This window comes from Hydra vulgaris, chromosome 03 (assembly GCF_038396675.1).
Source record: "Hydra vulgaris chromosome 03, alternate assembly HydraT2T_AEP".
Lineage (NCBI taxonomy): Eukaryota > Metazoa > Cnidaria > Hydrozoa > Anthoathecata > Hydridae > Hydra > Hydra vulgaris.
The window spans coordinates 66,445,001-66,458,280 of NC_088922.1; the positions used below are offsets into that span (position 1 = coordinate 66,445,001).

At 26.5% G+C, this 13,280-nt stretch overlaps 2 protein-coding genes across 4 annotated transcripts; one reads left to right on the forward strand and one right to left on the reverse strand.

The window, feature by feature from the left end:
- The first annotated feature begins 3,712 nt into the window (after positions 1-3,712).
- Positions 3,713-4,822, forward strand: LOC136078854 (PR domain zinc finger protein 15-like). Its single transcript, XM_065794669.1, has 4 exons — positions 3,713-3,794; positions 3,906-3,970; positions 4,267-4,377; positions 4,448-4,822. The coding sequence occupies exons 1-4, from the start codon at positions 3,713-3,715 to the stop codon at positions 4,820-4,822; spliced, it is 633 nt and encodes a 210-aa protein (XP_065650741.1).
- LOC136078351 (uncharacterized) lies at positions 4,819-13,136 on the reverse strand. 3 transcript variants are annotated; one of them, XM_065794027.1, is made up of 8 exons: positions 12,388-13,134; positions 9,754-9,896; positions 8,696-8,823; positions 7,809-7,999; positions 6,966-7,222; positions 6,589-6,706; positions 6,039-6,246; positions 4,819-5,449 (listed from the first exon to the last, which is right to left on the reverse strand). In XM_065794027.1, the coding sequence occupies exons 7-8, from the start codon at positions 6,082-6,084 to the stop codon at positions 4,902-4,904; spliced, it is 594 nt and encodes a 197-aa protein (XP_065650099.1). In that variant the 5' UTR covers positions 6,085-6,246; positions 6,589-6,706; positions 6,966-7,222; positions 7,809-7,999; positions 8,696-8,823; positions 9,754-9,896; positions 12,388-13,134; the 3' UTR covers positions 4,819-4,901. The 3 variants fall into 3 exon arrangements, with proteins under 3 accessions (XP_065650099.1, XP_065650098.1, XP_065650100.1); XM_065794026.1 differs by lacking the exon at positions 9,754-9,896 and having other exon boundaries at positions 12,388-13,136; XM_065794028.1 differs by lacking the exon at positions 7,809-7,999 and having other exon boundaries at positions 12,388-13,136.
- Between the last annotated feature and the right edge of the window lie 144 nt (positions 13,137-13,280).

A 13,280-nucleotide genomic window follows, 5' to 3' on the forward strand; every position in this document is an offset into this window, starting at 1 on the left:
ATAATAAGTATTCAAGATTTGAATAACAAATAATGTGGTTTGTTGTAAATTCATTATATTATATACTAATTCATAACATGTTATGAACTCATGATATATACTCGAATAATTAAAGATTGCATAGAAAACTTTCTCGTCGGACTTGATCAGTTATCGCTTTATAATAAACGTTTAGAAAATCCCGCGGGATCTGAACGGCACAATTTTACGTCACCCTCAGATAAACGCAACGAACCCGAAATTTACGGAGACTGGCCTTAAACTATATGAGGTATCATTTTAACCGTTTGCGATACGCGTAAAATGCAGATAGAAAAGCGGTTGCCGTAGGTTTAGATGAAGACAAGCGCTGACTGTGCACGAGGCTAAAAATAAAAGCAACATTGAACAGTTAATATCAAGAATCTTATCATATGTGATATAACTCAAGTTTTTGTTTTCTAAATGTTAAAAACAGTTGCAACATGAAATGTCTTCCAAGGTTGGTAAAATCTTATTAAGAAGTGTTGATTATGGCATATATGTTCTTTTCATACAACAAGAAACATAAATAAGATTGTTTTCAATTTACATTAACAGTTAAATAGCTTTAAACGGGAACTGCTTACTTAGGATAAATATTTAACGAGGTTTCCAAAGCAATAACCTATAAATCAATCATTGATGATTGTTTGCTTCTTTAACTATTGCTACCTTTTTATATGCAAATCTGATGAGATTCGTTGATTTATCAATAGGGTAGATATGTTTGAAAGATAAACAGTTTAGTCTAAACTGTTTAGAATAATTATAGAACTTTACCGTGCATTTACAACTTTATCACCACAATTTTATAAAATTCAGGAGAGGATAAAGAAAATAAACAATGTTTAAACGCGGTTACAGAAAATATAAACACAAAACAAAAAAAAGAACCAGCAACTTGTATATAAAACAAAGAAGGTTCTGCTTTCCTAGAAATATTTAAATTTCACACATATATATACATGTATATTTATATATATATATATATATGTGTGTGTGTGTGTGTGTGTGTGTGTGTGTGTGTGTGTGTGTGTGTGTGTGTGTGTGTGTGTGTGTGTGTGTGTGTATATATATATATATATACATATACAGTAAGCAAAAAATTAAATGGCACAAACTTTTTTTTTTTTTAAATTTGTATAAAATGATTAAAAAACGGTAGTTGATTTTTGTTTTTTAGGGAAAAAACTATGAATTATTTGAAAATATCATTATATTGAAGCATCCTATTCAAAAATTGTCAATTATAAGTTCATATGATGTATAAAAATCAACTGTACTTCTATTGATCAAATAATTTTTCGCAAAAAAAATAATGGCACAAATAAGAAAAATTCCAAACTTTGACAAAAAATTTAGTATAGTATATTTAGACAAAATTAATTATTGCAGACGTTGAGGCAACAATTCCACAAGAGATTTGGATTCTTCTGGATTTTCTCCAATAATTTGACTGATGCTGCTTTTTGATCATTTTGTCTTTTTTAAGCTCGATCTCCAATTTTTCATTCTAGAATGTACCACAAATGCTCAATCGGATTAAGGTAGGGGACTGGGCAGGCTATTCCATCACATTAATATTATTTTTTCCAAAAAAATTCCTTTGTTACTATGGCAGTATGTTTTGGGTGATTGTCCTGTTAAAAAACGAAGTTGTTTCCAAATTTAAATTTACAAGCAGAGGGTTTCAAATTTTGCTCTAAAATGTCTATATACGAACTGGCTTTCATAGTTGATTCAATGAAAGTCAATTTGCCATCTCCTCACCAAGCCATTGATCCCTATACCATGACATTTCCATCACCGTGTTTTACTGTTTCTCTCATGCAACTCAAATTTTATGCCTCATTTTGTATTCACCAGACTTTTGAAAATATTTGATCAATATAAGTACAGTTGATTTTTATACGCCATATGAACTTATATTTGACAATTTTTTAATAAGATGGTTCAATATAATGCTATTTTCAAATAATTCATAGTTTTTTCCCTTAAAAACAAAAATCAACTCCGTTTTTTAATCATTTTATACAAGTTTTTTGAAAAAAAAAGTTTGTGCCATTTATTGTTTTGCCTACTGTATATATATTTATATTTAAGTATTTATATCATTACACATATGTTATATATATATATATATATATATATATATATATATATATATATATATATATATATATATATATATATATATATATATATATATATATATATATATATATATATATATATGTATATTAGTATGTGTGTATATATATATACATACATACATATGTATATTGTCAGGTTTTTTTAGAGGTTTGAAGAGGCCTGGGCCAGTTATAAATCGGAGGCCCCAAAACGAAGATTTGAGTAAAATTTGCTTAAAATAAAGCACAAGTTAAAGCCACAAGTTACACTCTTCAGGTAGATCTATACCAAATAAATGTGTAACTTTCAGAAATTAATTTATTAACTTTAATTAACTATTTAGAGTAATTAGAAATTTTGAATTATTATTTTAATGTTTTTTATGTGTTTAAAAAATGTATTCTAAAATTGTGAGGCCCCAACATAATCGGAGGCCCAGGCCATACGGCCCATGTGGCTCCCTCTCTGATAGAGCCTGTATATTGTAAATATATACATATGTATATATATGTGTGACTTATATTATATTTTTATATGTGAATATTTATTATGTATATGAATATATATTTATATTTAATTGTAGAAGTTAATTTTTTTTTCGTATTTAACATTTTCTGACTAATGCTATATAAGAGTTATAATTTTTGTGATTCTTTAAATTTTGTTCTGCCCATTACCTAAATTACGAAAAAAATGAATACAAAAAATGCTAATAATATAATGCCAGTTATTTAGTTATTGTCTTTTATTTATGTTGTATAATATATGTTGTATAATATATTTATGTTGTATAATTATTTATGTTGTATAATATAATTGAATTATAAATATTATTTATACAGTCTTGTTACTTCTCCTGTTTATACCACTTAAGAATGAACTATGTTCTGTTTATCATACTGTAAATTTTTAAATCATATATATATAAAAATATGATGTACACATATATATAAAAATATGATGTAAATAGGTAATTATATTGTCCATAAAGGCTTAAAATAAATATTGGTACATTCTCCGCATATTAGAATTAAGGCATTCACAAATATGAAAATAGTGATTATGCTTATTATAAAGATCGTACTTTAAAGCTTTTTTTTTCATTAATTTTTTAATGGGCGCAAAAAATTAAAGTGTAAAAAAAGTTAAAACGTTTGAAAGTGCAAAAAATAAATTTCATCATTCCGCATAAAAAATGTTTTTTTTTTGGCTCCTGACCCATATTATAAGCGTTACAACAACCCTCCATTTGTCACTAAACAAGGTGATGTTATTTCTTACTAGAATTTATATATAAGTACGGTGTAGTGGCGGATTTAACGGGTAAAAAATGGTGGCCGGGTCCCACTGGGATGTGATTTTTCTTATTAGAAAAGTATTAGTCTGGAGGGCTTTGTCACCAGGCCAAAATTGGGGCTCTTTTCTTACTTTGCTGACCGGGTCCAACTTATAAATCCACCACTAGTTCGGTATACATTTTTATTCATACGATAAAAGCAAGCAAATTTAAAGATTGTTTTTATTATTATTTTCTGTAGAATTTGAAAAATAAAAAAATATGGCTGAAATGAATACTGACACTGTAACCGAAAATTTTACACCAAATACTTCTCTAAATGAGTTGAGCTTTGAATTAAAAGGTAAGATTTCAAATTGTATTTTGTCAACCGCTTAAAAGTTATTTTTTGATTTCTTAAAAAATCATTTGGACTCTTTGTTTATGATTTAATATATTATTCTTTTGTTTATAGATGATCACAAGAAGAAGAATGGATGTAAGATCAATGAGTTTAATTTCTTTTACAGAGAAACTGTCGTATGCATTTTAGTGATTCGTAAGCTTTATCTCTATCATTTATTTTTATTATCAGTAACTAAACAAACATATCATTTCTACTTCAGTACTTAGGCGTATGTTCTTACTTCATGTTTAGTTACTTAGGCGTAAACATTTAGTTATTTATTTTTAACTATTATAATTAGTTATATAAAAATGTTATACATAATCAAATTTTAGTTTATTTTTATATAATTAATACTTTTTAAATATATTTAATGAATACATTTATATATATTAAATATCCATATTTATGTTACGTGTTTCACCTTAAGAAAAACGCGATGGCAGAAGCCGAAAACAATGCAAATCGATTACCTGATTTTCCTGAAATTAGCAAGATTGGTTCTGAAAGATGGAAAGCATTAGATGATTTAAAAAGAAAGGTGCTTTGAATATTAGGAATTCATTAATTATTTGTAAACGCGATTTGTTATTTTATTTTTTTCGTGTTAGGAATGGAATAAAAAAGGTCAAATGATGCGCGAAGATGAAGATTGCGGTTTAGCAGTGGTGCTTGCATGTCCTTCTTGTACCCGGTCATTTAAGAGAGGATATGAATATCGTTTTCATGTAAAAAATTGCGTAGAAAGCAAATGTGACACATGTGGTAATGTTTTTACCAATAATATTCAACTGAAAAAGCATTATGTGAAACACAAAGAATCAATTCGTTGCGATGTTTGCCTAAAGTTTTTCTCTGGACAGCAAGCTCTTAAAATACATAAGACATCATTACACGACGATGTTAAATTTGAATGCAGCGTTTGTAAGAAACATTTTTCGACACAAGGGAACATGTTAAGACACAAAAAAATGTCTACATCTTAAACAATATATATTTTTTATTTTATTTTTTTGAACAAAATCAATTAAAATAAAAAGTGACTGAAAGTTTTTGCGCAATAATTCAGGTTAATGTAGTTGAATGACAAATTCGCTCTTCGCTCTTCGTTGTCATTGTGATTAATTTTGAAGATAATAATTTTGTTTTTGACCCCATCGTTATACCAGCTTTTTTAGAAACAGCCACATTATCTTTAACACACTCAGAAAAAGAATGTGCCCTTTTAGTACTGACATCAGATACATTAAATGGGTTATTGCGCTTTACCATTCCTTTTTGAATAGACGCTTTGCTGCCATTTTTTATTTTACGCCGTTTAACTGCCTCAGGTTGAACTTTTATCTTTACCCCATTGCTTTTTTTGCGCAGTGTAGTATTGACAACTCTTCTAGACTGATAAAAATCAATACCAAAACAATGCAATGATGAACTTAAATTGGAAATATTGGTTTCATTTTGTTTCAAGCGAGTACACAATTTTGAAACACCTTTCAAAAACGCAGCATTACTAGAATGTTTTTCTATTAAGATGCTCATTGTATTGAATGCTTCCGTTAACTCTTGCTGAATATTTTCTGTGTTAACAGTTTGAACGGAACTAGTACAGACGCCTGTAAAATAAATTCTCTTGATAAATTTAAATTTACGTTTATAAACTTATAAACTTAATATAAAATATTATATTTTGTATAAGGAAAACTTAAAATTAATATATATTTTAAGAAAACCATTAAAAAATTTTTTTTTATCTTAGAATCATTTTAAATTGTTTTGATCAATTTTTAAAATTGATTAGAATAAAAACATTGTGAATTATTTTTAACTCGACTTTTTACATGTTCACAGCCATCTATTTGAAAATGAATTTCCTCGTTTGTATTAATATCTTCGCAACTAGTACTATAAAAAAAATTTAAAAGCTCTTATTTTCTTAAACTTTTTTTAACAAAGATTAAAATTCATTTAGAAGATTTCTGTTCATAGACAAATATTGAATTGTTCAGGGAATATAAACATTACCAACATCTAATATATATATATATATATATATATATATATATATATATATATATATATATATATATATATATATATATATATATATATATTTATATATATATATATATATATATATATATATATATATATATATATATATATATATATATATATATACATATATATATACATATATTATACCTGAAGTTTTCTTTAACGATAAACTCGTCATGCTTATCTCTAACATAATCGTGTAATCCTTCGTACAGAGAGTCGGGACAAGTTTCTCCAATAGCAATGCACGAACACAACTGACTTTCTTTATAACTTAGATATGGAAGAAAATTTGTGCTAAATGAATGTTTTTTCCAAATAATGTACTGATGTTTACAAGGCGACCCATCACACCCTACAGAACAATCACATATACCTAAACTCATATCAACATTATATTGTACACCAGATGACTTGAAACTAGGTATGGTATACAACTCTAGTCCAATTTTAGATATCTGTTTTTCAATTTTTTTCTCATAATTATGCAAAATATAATTATAAATATAATAAAAAGTTCAGAATAAAAAGAATAAATTTATTTTTTACATCACCATCATAATTTTACATTATGATGATGATGATGATGATGATCATCATCATCATCATCATCATCATCAACAACAGCAACATCAACTTTATCATCATCATCATAACACAGTGTATGCTATTTTCATTAACATGAAAGTTATTTTACCCATAAATCGGTTGCTGTAAATACCATCGAATCGACCATTTGCAATGCTTAGAAGTTTGGCCTTATAATGTTCATTTAAATCTTGAGTAAGTTTTTCCATAAGTCCATTGATATTAACCTAAAAAATATAAATAAAATATTATTAAAGATTTCTCTTTTTTTGTAATGATTCTCTATTTTTTAACGACACATATTTCAATTAATTGTAACTACAAAAGCAACGAAGAGAATAAAATATTTGATTTCAAAATATTTCTTGCATTTAATAAAGGGGCATCTGTTAAGGATGTATGCAAATTCGGGGGTTAACTAAATGCATTGAAGGTGTATATTTGTGTGTAAAAAGTGTATATAGCATTTAAATAAACTAGCATTACCTCTTTTGTTCTGTTTAATACGTTATCCTTCAATACAAGAAATTGAGATTCAACATAATTGTTGGTATTATTACCCCTGATTGTTAGGTTTTTTCTAAAGCATATGCACCATCGTTCTTTTATATCAAAAATGTTACTCAGGTACAATTTCAATTGCGGATATTTGTCTCCATGTAAAGTAATGATGTTAGTAAAAGCGTCTTCACATTCTTTAATAGACTGAGCGTAAACAACTTTTTTAAACTCGATAATAATACCTAGATATATATATATATATATATATATATATATATATTTATATATATATATATTTATATATTTATAAATATATATTTATATATTTATAAATATATATACTTGGAATCTTGAAAAAAATTATTCCAGTTTTTTGATTATTTTTTTATTTTTTGAGTGTTGTCGTATTTTTAGTATTTTTCCAACCCTAAAATTTAATTGAAATGCTTTTTTTTTATCCTGAGGGGGCTAAGAGTAATGGAAAATAGTTATAATACCGCTTTTAAAATAACGCTGATAAATTAATCCTGGCAAAAATTATTTGTTTAAAGATTATTTTTTTAATTCTTTTTGTCAAAAAAATGCTTAAATTTTGGTTTCTTCAAATTAATGATCCGATTTGCGAATCAAGACCTGCTTCGATCTGAAACAAAAAATGCTGGTTCGAAGGGCCCTAATATATATATATATATATATATATATATATATATATATATATATATATATATATATATATATATATATATATATATATATATATATATTAGATGTTGGTAATGTTTATTTCTTCTCATGTATACATGAGAAGAAATAAATATTATTATATACTTGGTCTATCCTGATTCAAGATGCCATATTCTTATCAAAAAGCCACCTCCAAACTTGTTGCATTAAGTGAAACACACATAACAATAAGTTTGACTTCGGCCATACAGCATGTAGGGCATCTTTTAATTTGTCGCAGTTGTCCGTCATTATTACACCAGGACCCAAAACTCCTTTACCATAGAAAGCATATTCTAAAATAATAATTATGTGTTCAATTTTATCAAATATTAAATCAACAGACAAATCAAGACGTGACTAGAATAAAAGCGTTCGATCTCTACATTTTGTAGTTCTGAGATAAAGTGATTTAAAAAGACCCCTTACACTGGGCCCATAAGATCACCTGGACAAAAAAAATACACTAAAACATGTATAAAGCTTTAACCAAAAAATACTTTTTAGGCTTTTGACTGTCAAAAGGGCCACTTGTATGCAGTGAATAATAATTTTATTTATAATGTTTTATATTATTTGCAGTGTAACCTATTTTTAATTTAAATAATAAAAAATGTTGCCTTGGCTATTCAGTTCATAAATTAGACTTGTAATTAAAAGTCTAACTTACTTAATAAAGTGCACCAACAAGAAGGTAAGCCATAGGACTTTGCACTTCATCTGTAAATTTCATTTTGCTTAAGGTTAACACTCTATTTCTAGCTTATTCCCTTTTCCTGGCATGCATTTTTGCTAATTTTTGTGTATTAAATTTTACTGCCTTTTTAGTTGTCATGTTATGGTTTTTACACATAACCCAAATTTTGCCAACAATGACTTTAACCTAATAGCTTTATTCTCACACTTTATTTAGGTACATTAATTGTTATTATAAAGCGTAATAATAAAAACACTAAGCTATATATTAAAAGTAAAAAAAAAGTATACCATACCCTCTCATGGACTCTTTTCATAAGAGAAGTTATTATAACAAGAATAAACAGATTATTTTCTATAGCATCAAACTTTTGAAACTTGATAATAGAATCTGCTTCTTTAAAAGCCTTTCTCTCAATTAGACCTTAAGTAGGGGAAATAAACACATTTCAAAATAAATTTTTCACAAATTAAAAATTAAGTGTGTAAGAACACTTAATTTTATGTAGATATACATATATGTATATGTACATAAATATAAATATAGTAATAAATATAATAACTATGATTAATATAAATAATATAAATAATTTAATAAATATAATAAACATAATATATATATATAATAAATATAACAAATAAAATAAATATAATACATATAATAATTATAATAAATATAGTAAATGTAATATTTTTTTTTTTTGTTATTCACCTCCTCAAGGCCGAGAAGGCCACTACAGATGAGGAGGCTACTTAATAGTGGTTATAACCCTCTCTCAACTCTTTAACTCCGGAACACAAACCTTGACGAACAAGGCTTGTGTTTCCGAATTATAGAGTTTTTGTTGGTATTTATTATATTTAATATATTAAATATAATAAATACCAACAAAAATAGAAAATACACAAACTAACTAAATTAGAGGTACAATATTACACAATAAGAACATCTAAATTCCCCTTAGAACAGCTGCTCTGAAAATACCTGCCTAGGCATTTGCTCAGAAAGGCAAATAAACAATTTTTTTTTTTTTTTAAATTATTCATCTCCCCAAGGCCCGAAGGGGGCCACTACGGTCGAGGAGGCTACTCATTTTTTTGTGTTTTTAATTATTTAGTTATTATTCGTGCTGCAACCCTCTCTCAACTCTTTAACTCCGAAACACGAACCTTGCCTAGCAAGGCCACTGCGCGGAGAAACTAAGTTGAGCGCAGTACTTCCAGCGGTAATTCCCTTAAGAATATTCTATAAAAAACAACTCCGGTGGAGCCCATTTCAGCTGACCTGTTTCTAAAATAAAACCAGGAACAATAACAAAAAACAAGTCTAATGAAAAACATTAGAAAAACATACCTTAAGATTTATCTAACTTTAGTTGTGGAGACAAACGAATCTCTGATGCGTAAATAGAACAATAGACAATTAAAAACTTACAACGGTAGAACAATGGATTTTTTTATACCAGAAATTCTACATTTTTATGTGCGCACATTTCACTGTAATCAGAAATTTGATAACGAAGTATATATATATATATATAAGCGAAGTATATATATATATATATATATATATATATATATATATATATATATATATATATATATATATATATATATAAGTATATATATATAAATATAAATATATATATATATATATATATATATATAAATATATATATATATATATATATATATATATATGTTTTTTTTTGTAATTTTTCAACAAACAAATTCAAACCTACGACAAAACACAAGAGATATCCTTACTCCATAACACTACAGTGTATATGTATGTGTATATATTTAGTATGTATGTCCTCACCTATCTTAATTCTTAGTTTACTATTCAATGATGAACCACACAACAATTCAATAGCACAAAAACCTTACACACGGTAAACCAAGTGTTTACCAATATAACACAGCACTAACACCGACACAGAATATCACCATTAGAACAAAGTCTATATCAATTATAAAATTTAAAAAGAAATATTAAAACGATATCAACTATAAATTATAAAATTGTGTAAAATTAAATTCTTCTAATAATACGATATTAACCATAAATTATAATCTTGACAAAAAACGAATATTTCCACTAAAACGATTAACTATTAACTGTAACGCATTTATTTAGGGCCGAAGTTCACTTCTAAACACTATACATCTGTCCGAATATGGTAACTTATCTAGCACGCTCTAGCACTTACGTAAAATATCTCTTTTCTTCCCTCAAAACTACAACGGCCTGATGTGTTGCAAATAAGTGGTAGAACTTTAATAGCTTCCACTGCGAAACACTAGCAACAATGCAATGTCAATGATGCTCCTTTATTTATTAATAAAAAATATATAAAAAATAACTAATCATATTGTAAAAAAATAAAATCAAATTATTAGGTAAATTTTATAACACTTACACAGCACCATTAAAATAACTAAATAACCTAACCACAGTACAAAATATATGTATTCTTTAATGCAGAACCTTTATCAAAAAGGTCATTTCAGGTCAATTTAATTCATGCTCGGCACCATGCCATCTCAGATTTTGCTGATTTTTGAAATACAAGCTTGAATTAATAAAAGAAAACTTCACTCCAAATTTAAGTGTCTGACTCCTTACGGTTTCAGAGATATTGATAATTGGTCCCAATCTCTTTTTTAACTTTTTTTTTCAGCGACATTTATTTTTTAGGCTCATTGCACGACACAATTAGCTTTAACTTATGAAACACTTGTTTAATAGTGGTAAAAATTTCTACCCAACTATTTTTTAGGGTGAGGAACTTAATAATGATGGCTAAAACACACAAAAATTTAAGCTTCTATATGAAAATTCAATTTCAAAATGGTGTAACACTTTTTGTAAAATTTTTGATACCCCGTAAAAAAACTGCAGGGGTTTTCTTTTTTAAATCAGATTTATTTCCATTCAAAGTTTTATTAAAAAAATAGCAAAAAATTGTTATTTTATAATGAAAAAATATTATTTGCATTTATTTTTTGCATTTTTAAAAATATTTTTAGAATCTTGCTGTCTCAGGTACAGTTCTAACATATAAACCTGTTTGCATTTCACATCTAAGATCATTATGTTTAATAGCTAAAGGATTTTCTATTTTCAAATCTTCAAACAATAATTATTTTAAAATTGTTTCTTACAAAACTAAAAAATATGAATGATAAAGAAAGATGTTCAATTGGAATAATAAAGAAAGAAATTTGTAACAAACAAACATATGTAAAATTCCATGATATCAAGAAAGTTTCAAGTTTTAATGATGTAGAAAAAGACATGATAATTAGTCGTTATGGCATTCAATTTGATGAAAATGCAACGGTTTACCTACACCATGAATATGTTTATTTAAAACATTATTCCGCTGTGATCCATTTAATTCACACAAAGGAAAAAGAAGACTAAACTTTCTCAAGAAAATTGAGATCCCAACCTTCTAAAGAAAATTGGGATCTAAAAGACAAAATAATTTATACCCTAAATTAGGTGGAAAATTGTAAAACGTTGTTATCCATACAATCCTACCTCAAAAATCTGCAATCTTTGCTTAAATGAAAAATTTCAAACATTAACATATAAAGGTGGAAACCTACTAAATAAAAGAAATAAGTAAGTTTCAAAATGCAGACACAGGAATAAATTACTCTTAGGGTTTTATGACACGAGTCTTTTTCTTTATCCTTGGTTTCTACTGTATTTGTATATATATATATATATATATATATATATATATATATATATATATATATATATATATATATATATACACATATATATATATACACATATATATATACACATATATATATTCACATATATATTTAATTATAGCTGAAACATCAAATAGATTTCTAGTAATTATAACTAACTTACAAACAAACTAGTTATAAATTAAAACTAATGGCTGACTATGGCCAGATCAACTACAAAAACAGTTTTTGACACACAAAAATGAATTCTTACCACACAAAGCTTCAAACATAGCATTCATATCTTTTGAACCATACTTTGACTGATGATAATCTGTATATAAAAAATTATAGTCTGTTCTTCGTGGAAATACTGATCCATCAGAAATAAATTTATGAAATTCTATTTCATTTTTACACATATCTTTTGTCTTTTTATAAAACTCACAATATGCTAATCCTGGTGTATAACCATTCTCAAAAAGATTATAAATTGAAGATAATATATCTGTTTGTATGTCCTTAAATGACAAGGATTGGAAAGAATTTATGGGATGATTGTGTGTCCATTCAAGATCTAAGATAGTTTTAGTTTTCTCATACCTACAATACTTTAATATTAAGCTAAATGGGCAATCAGTATTTTTAAATCGTTGGCTTGGATTTTTTTTTATTATTTCGCTAGCATTCATTGTTGCCTAATATCTTGTGTTATGATGACATCTATAGTAGACACATTTGTCGTAAACTCCTTTCTTTGGAATTTTTGGAGTTGATTTACGCAACGTTTCATTTGTTTGATCGCAATACTTTTGAATAAATCTATCTTCTTCTTCAGCTAACAGATTGGTTTCAATAAGTACTTTAAACTTTTTTACCGAACCTTTTACATTTAATATACAGAATTCATCATTTTACAACAGTATTATGTCCTTGACCCTACTTTTTAACTCCTCTGTATTTTCAACATTTATAAAACGAGCTCGGAAAGATTCAAGGATTGATGTCATTATGAATAATCCTAATACATAATAGATAACAAATATTGTATAACATAACAAAGAAATGACGAAGATTATGCTATAATTTATAGGATTACAAATTATAATATACATAGACTATGTATATTATTATTATTTGTAATCTATGTATATTATTATTATTATT

Bases quoted from the DNA above. Each gene is read 5' to 3' on its own strand.
- LOC136078854 (XM_065794669.1), top strand. From the start codon at position 3,713: ATGGCTGAAATGAATACTGACACTGTAACCGAAAATTTTACACCAAAT. The intron at 3,795-3,905 runs GTAAGATTTCAA...TTTTGTTTATAG, and splicing joins GTTGAGCTTTGAATTAAAAG to ATGATCACAAGAAGAAGAAT. The intron at 4,378-4,447 runs GTGCTTTGAATA...TTTTCGTGTTAG, and splicing joins TAGATGATTTAAAAAGAAAG to GAATGGAATAAAAAAGGTCA.
- LOC136078351 (XM_065794028.1), bottom strand. From the start codon at position 6,084: ATGTTAGAGATAAGCATGACGAGTTTATCGTTAAAGAAAACTTCAG. The intron at 5,450-6,038 runs GTATAATATATG...TTTATTTTACAG, and splicing joins ATCGTTAAAGAAAACTTCAG to GCGTCTGTACTAGTTCCGTT.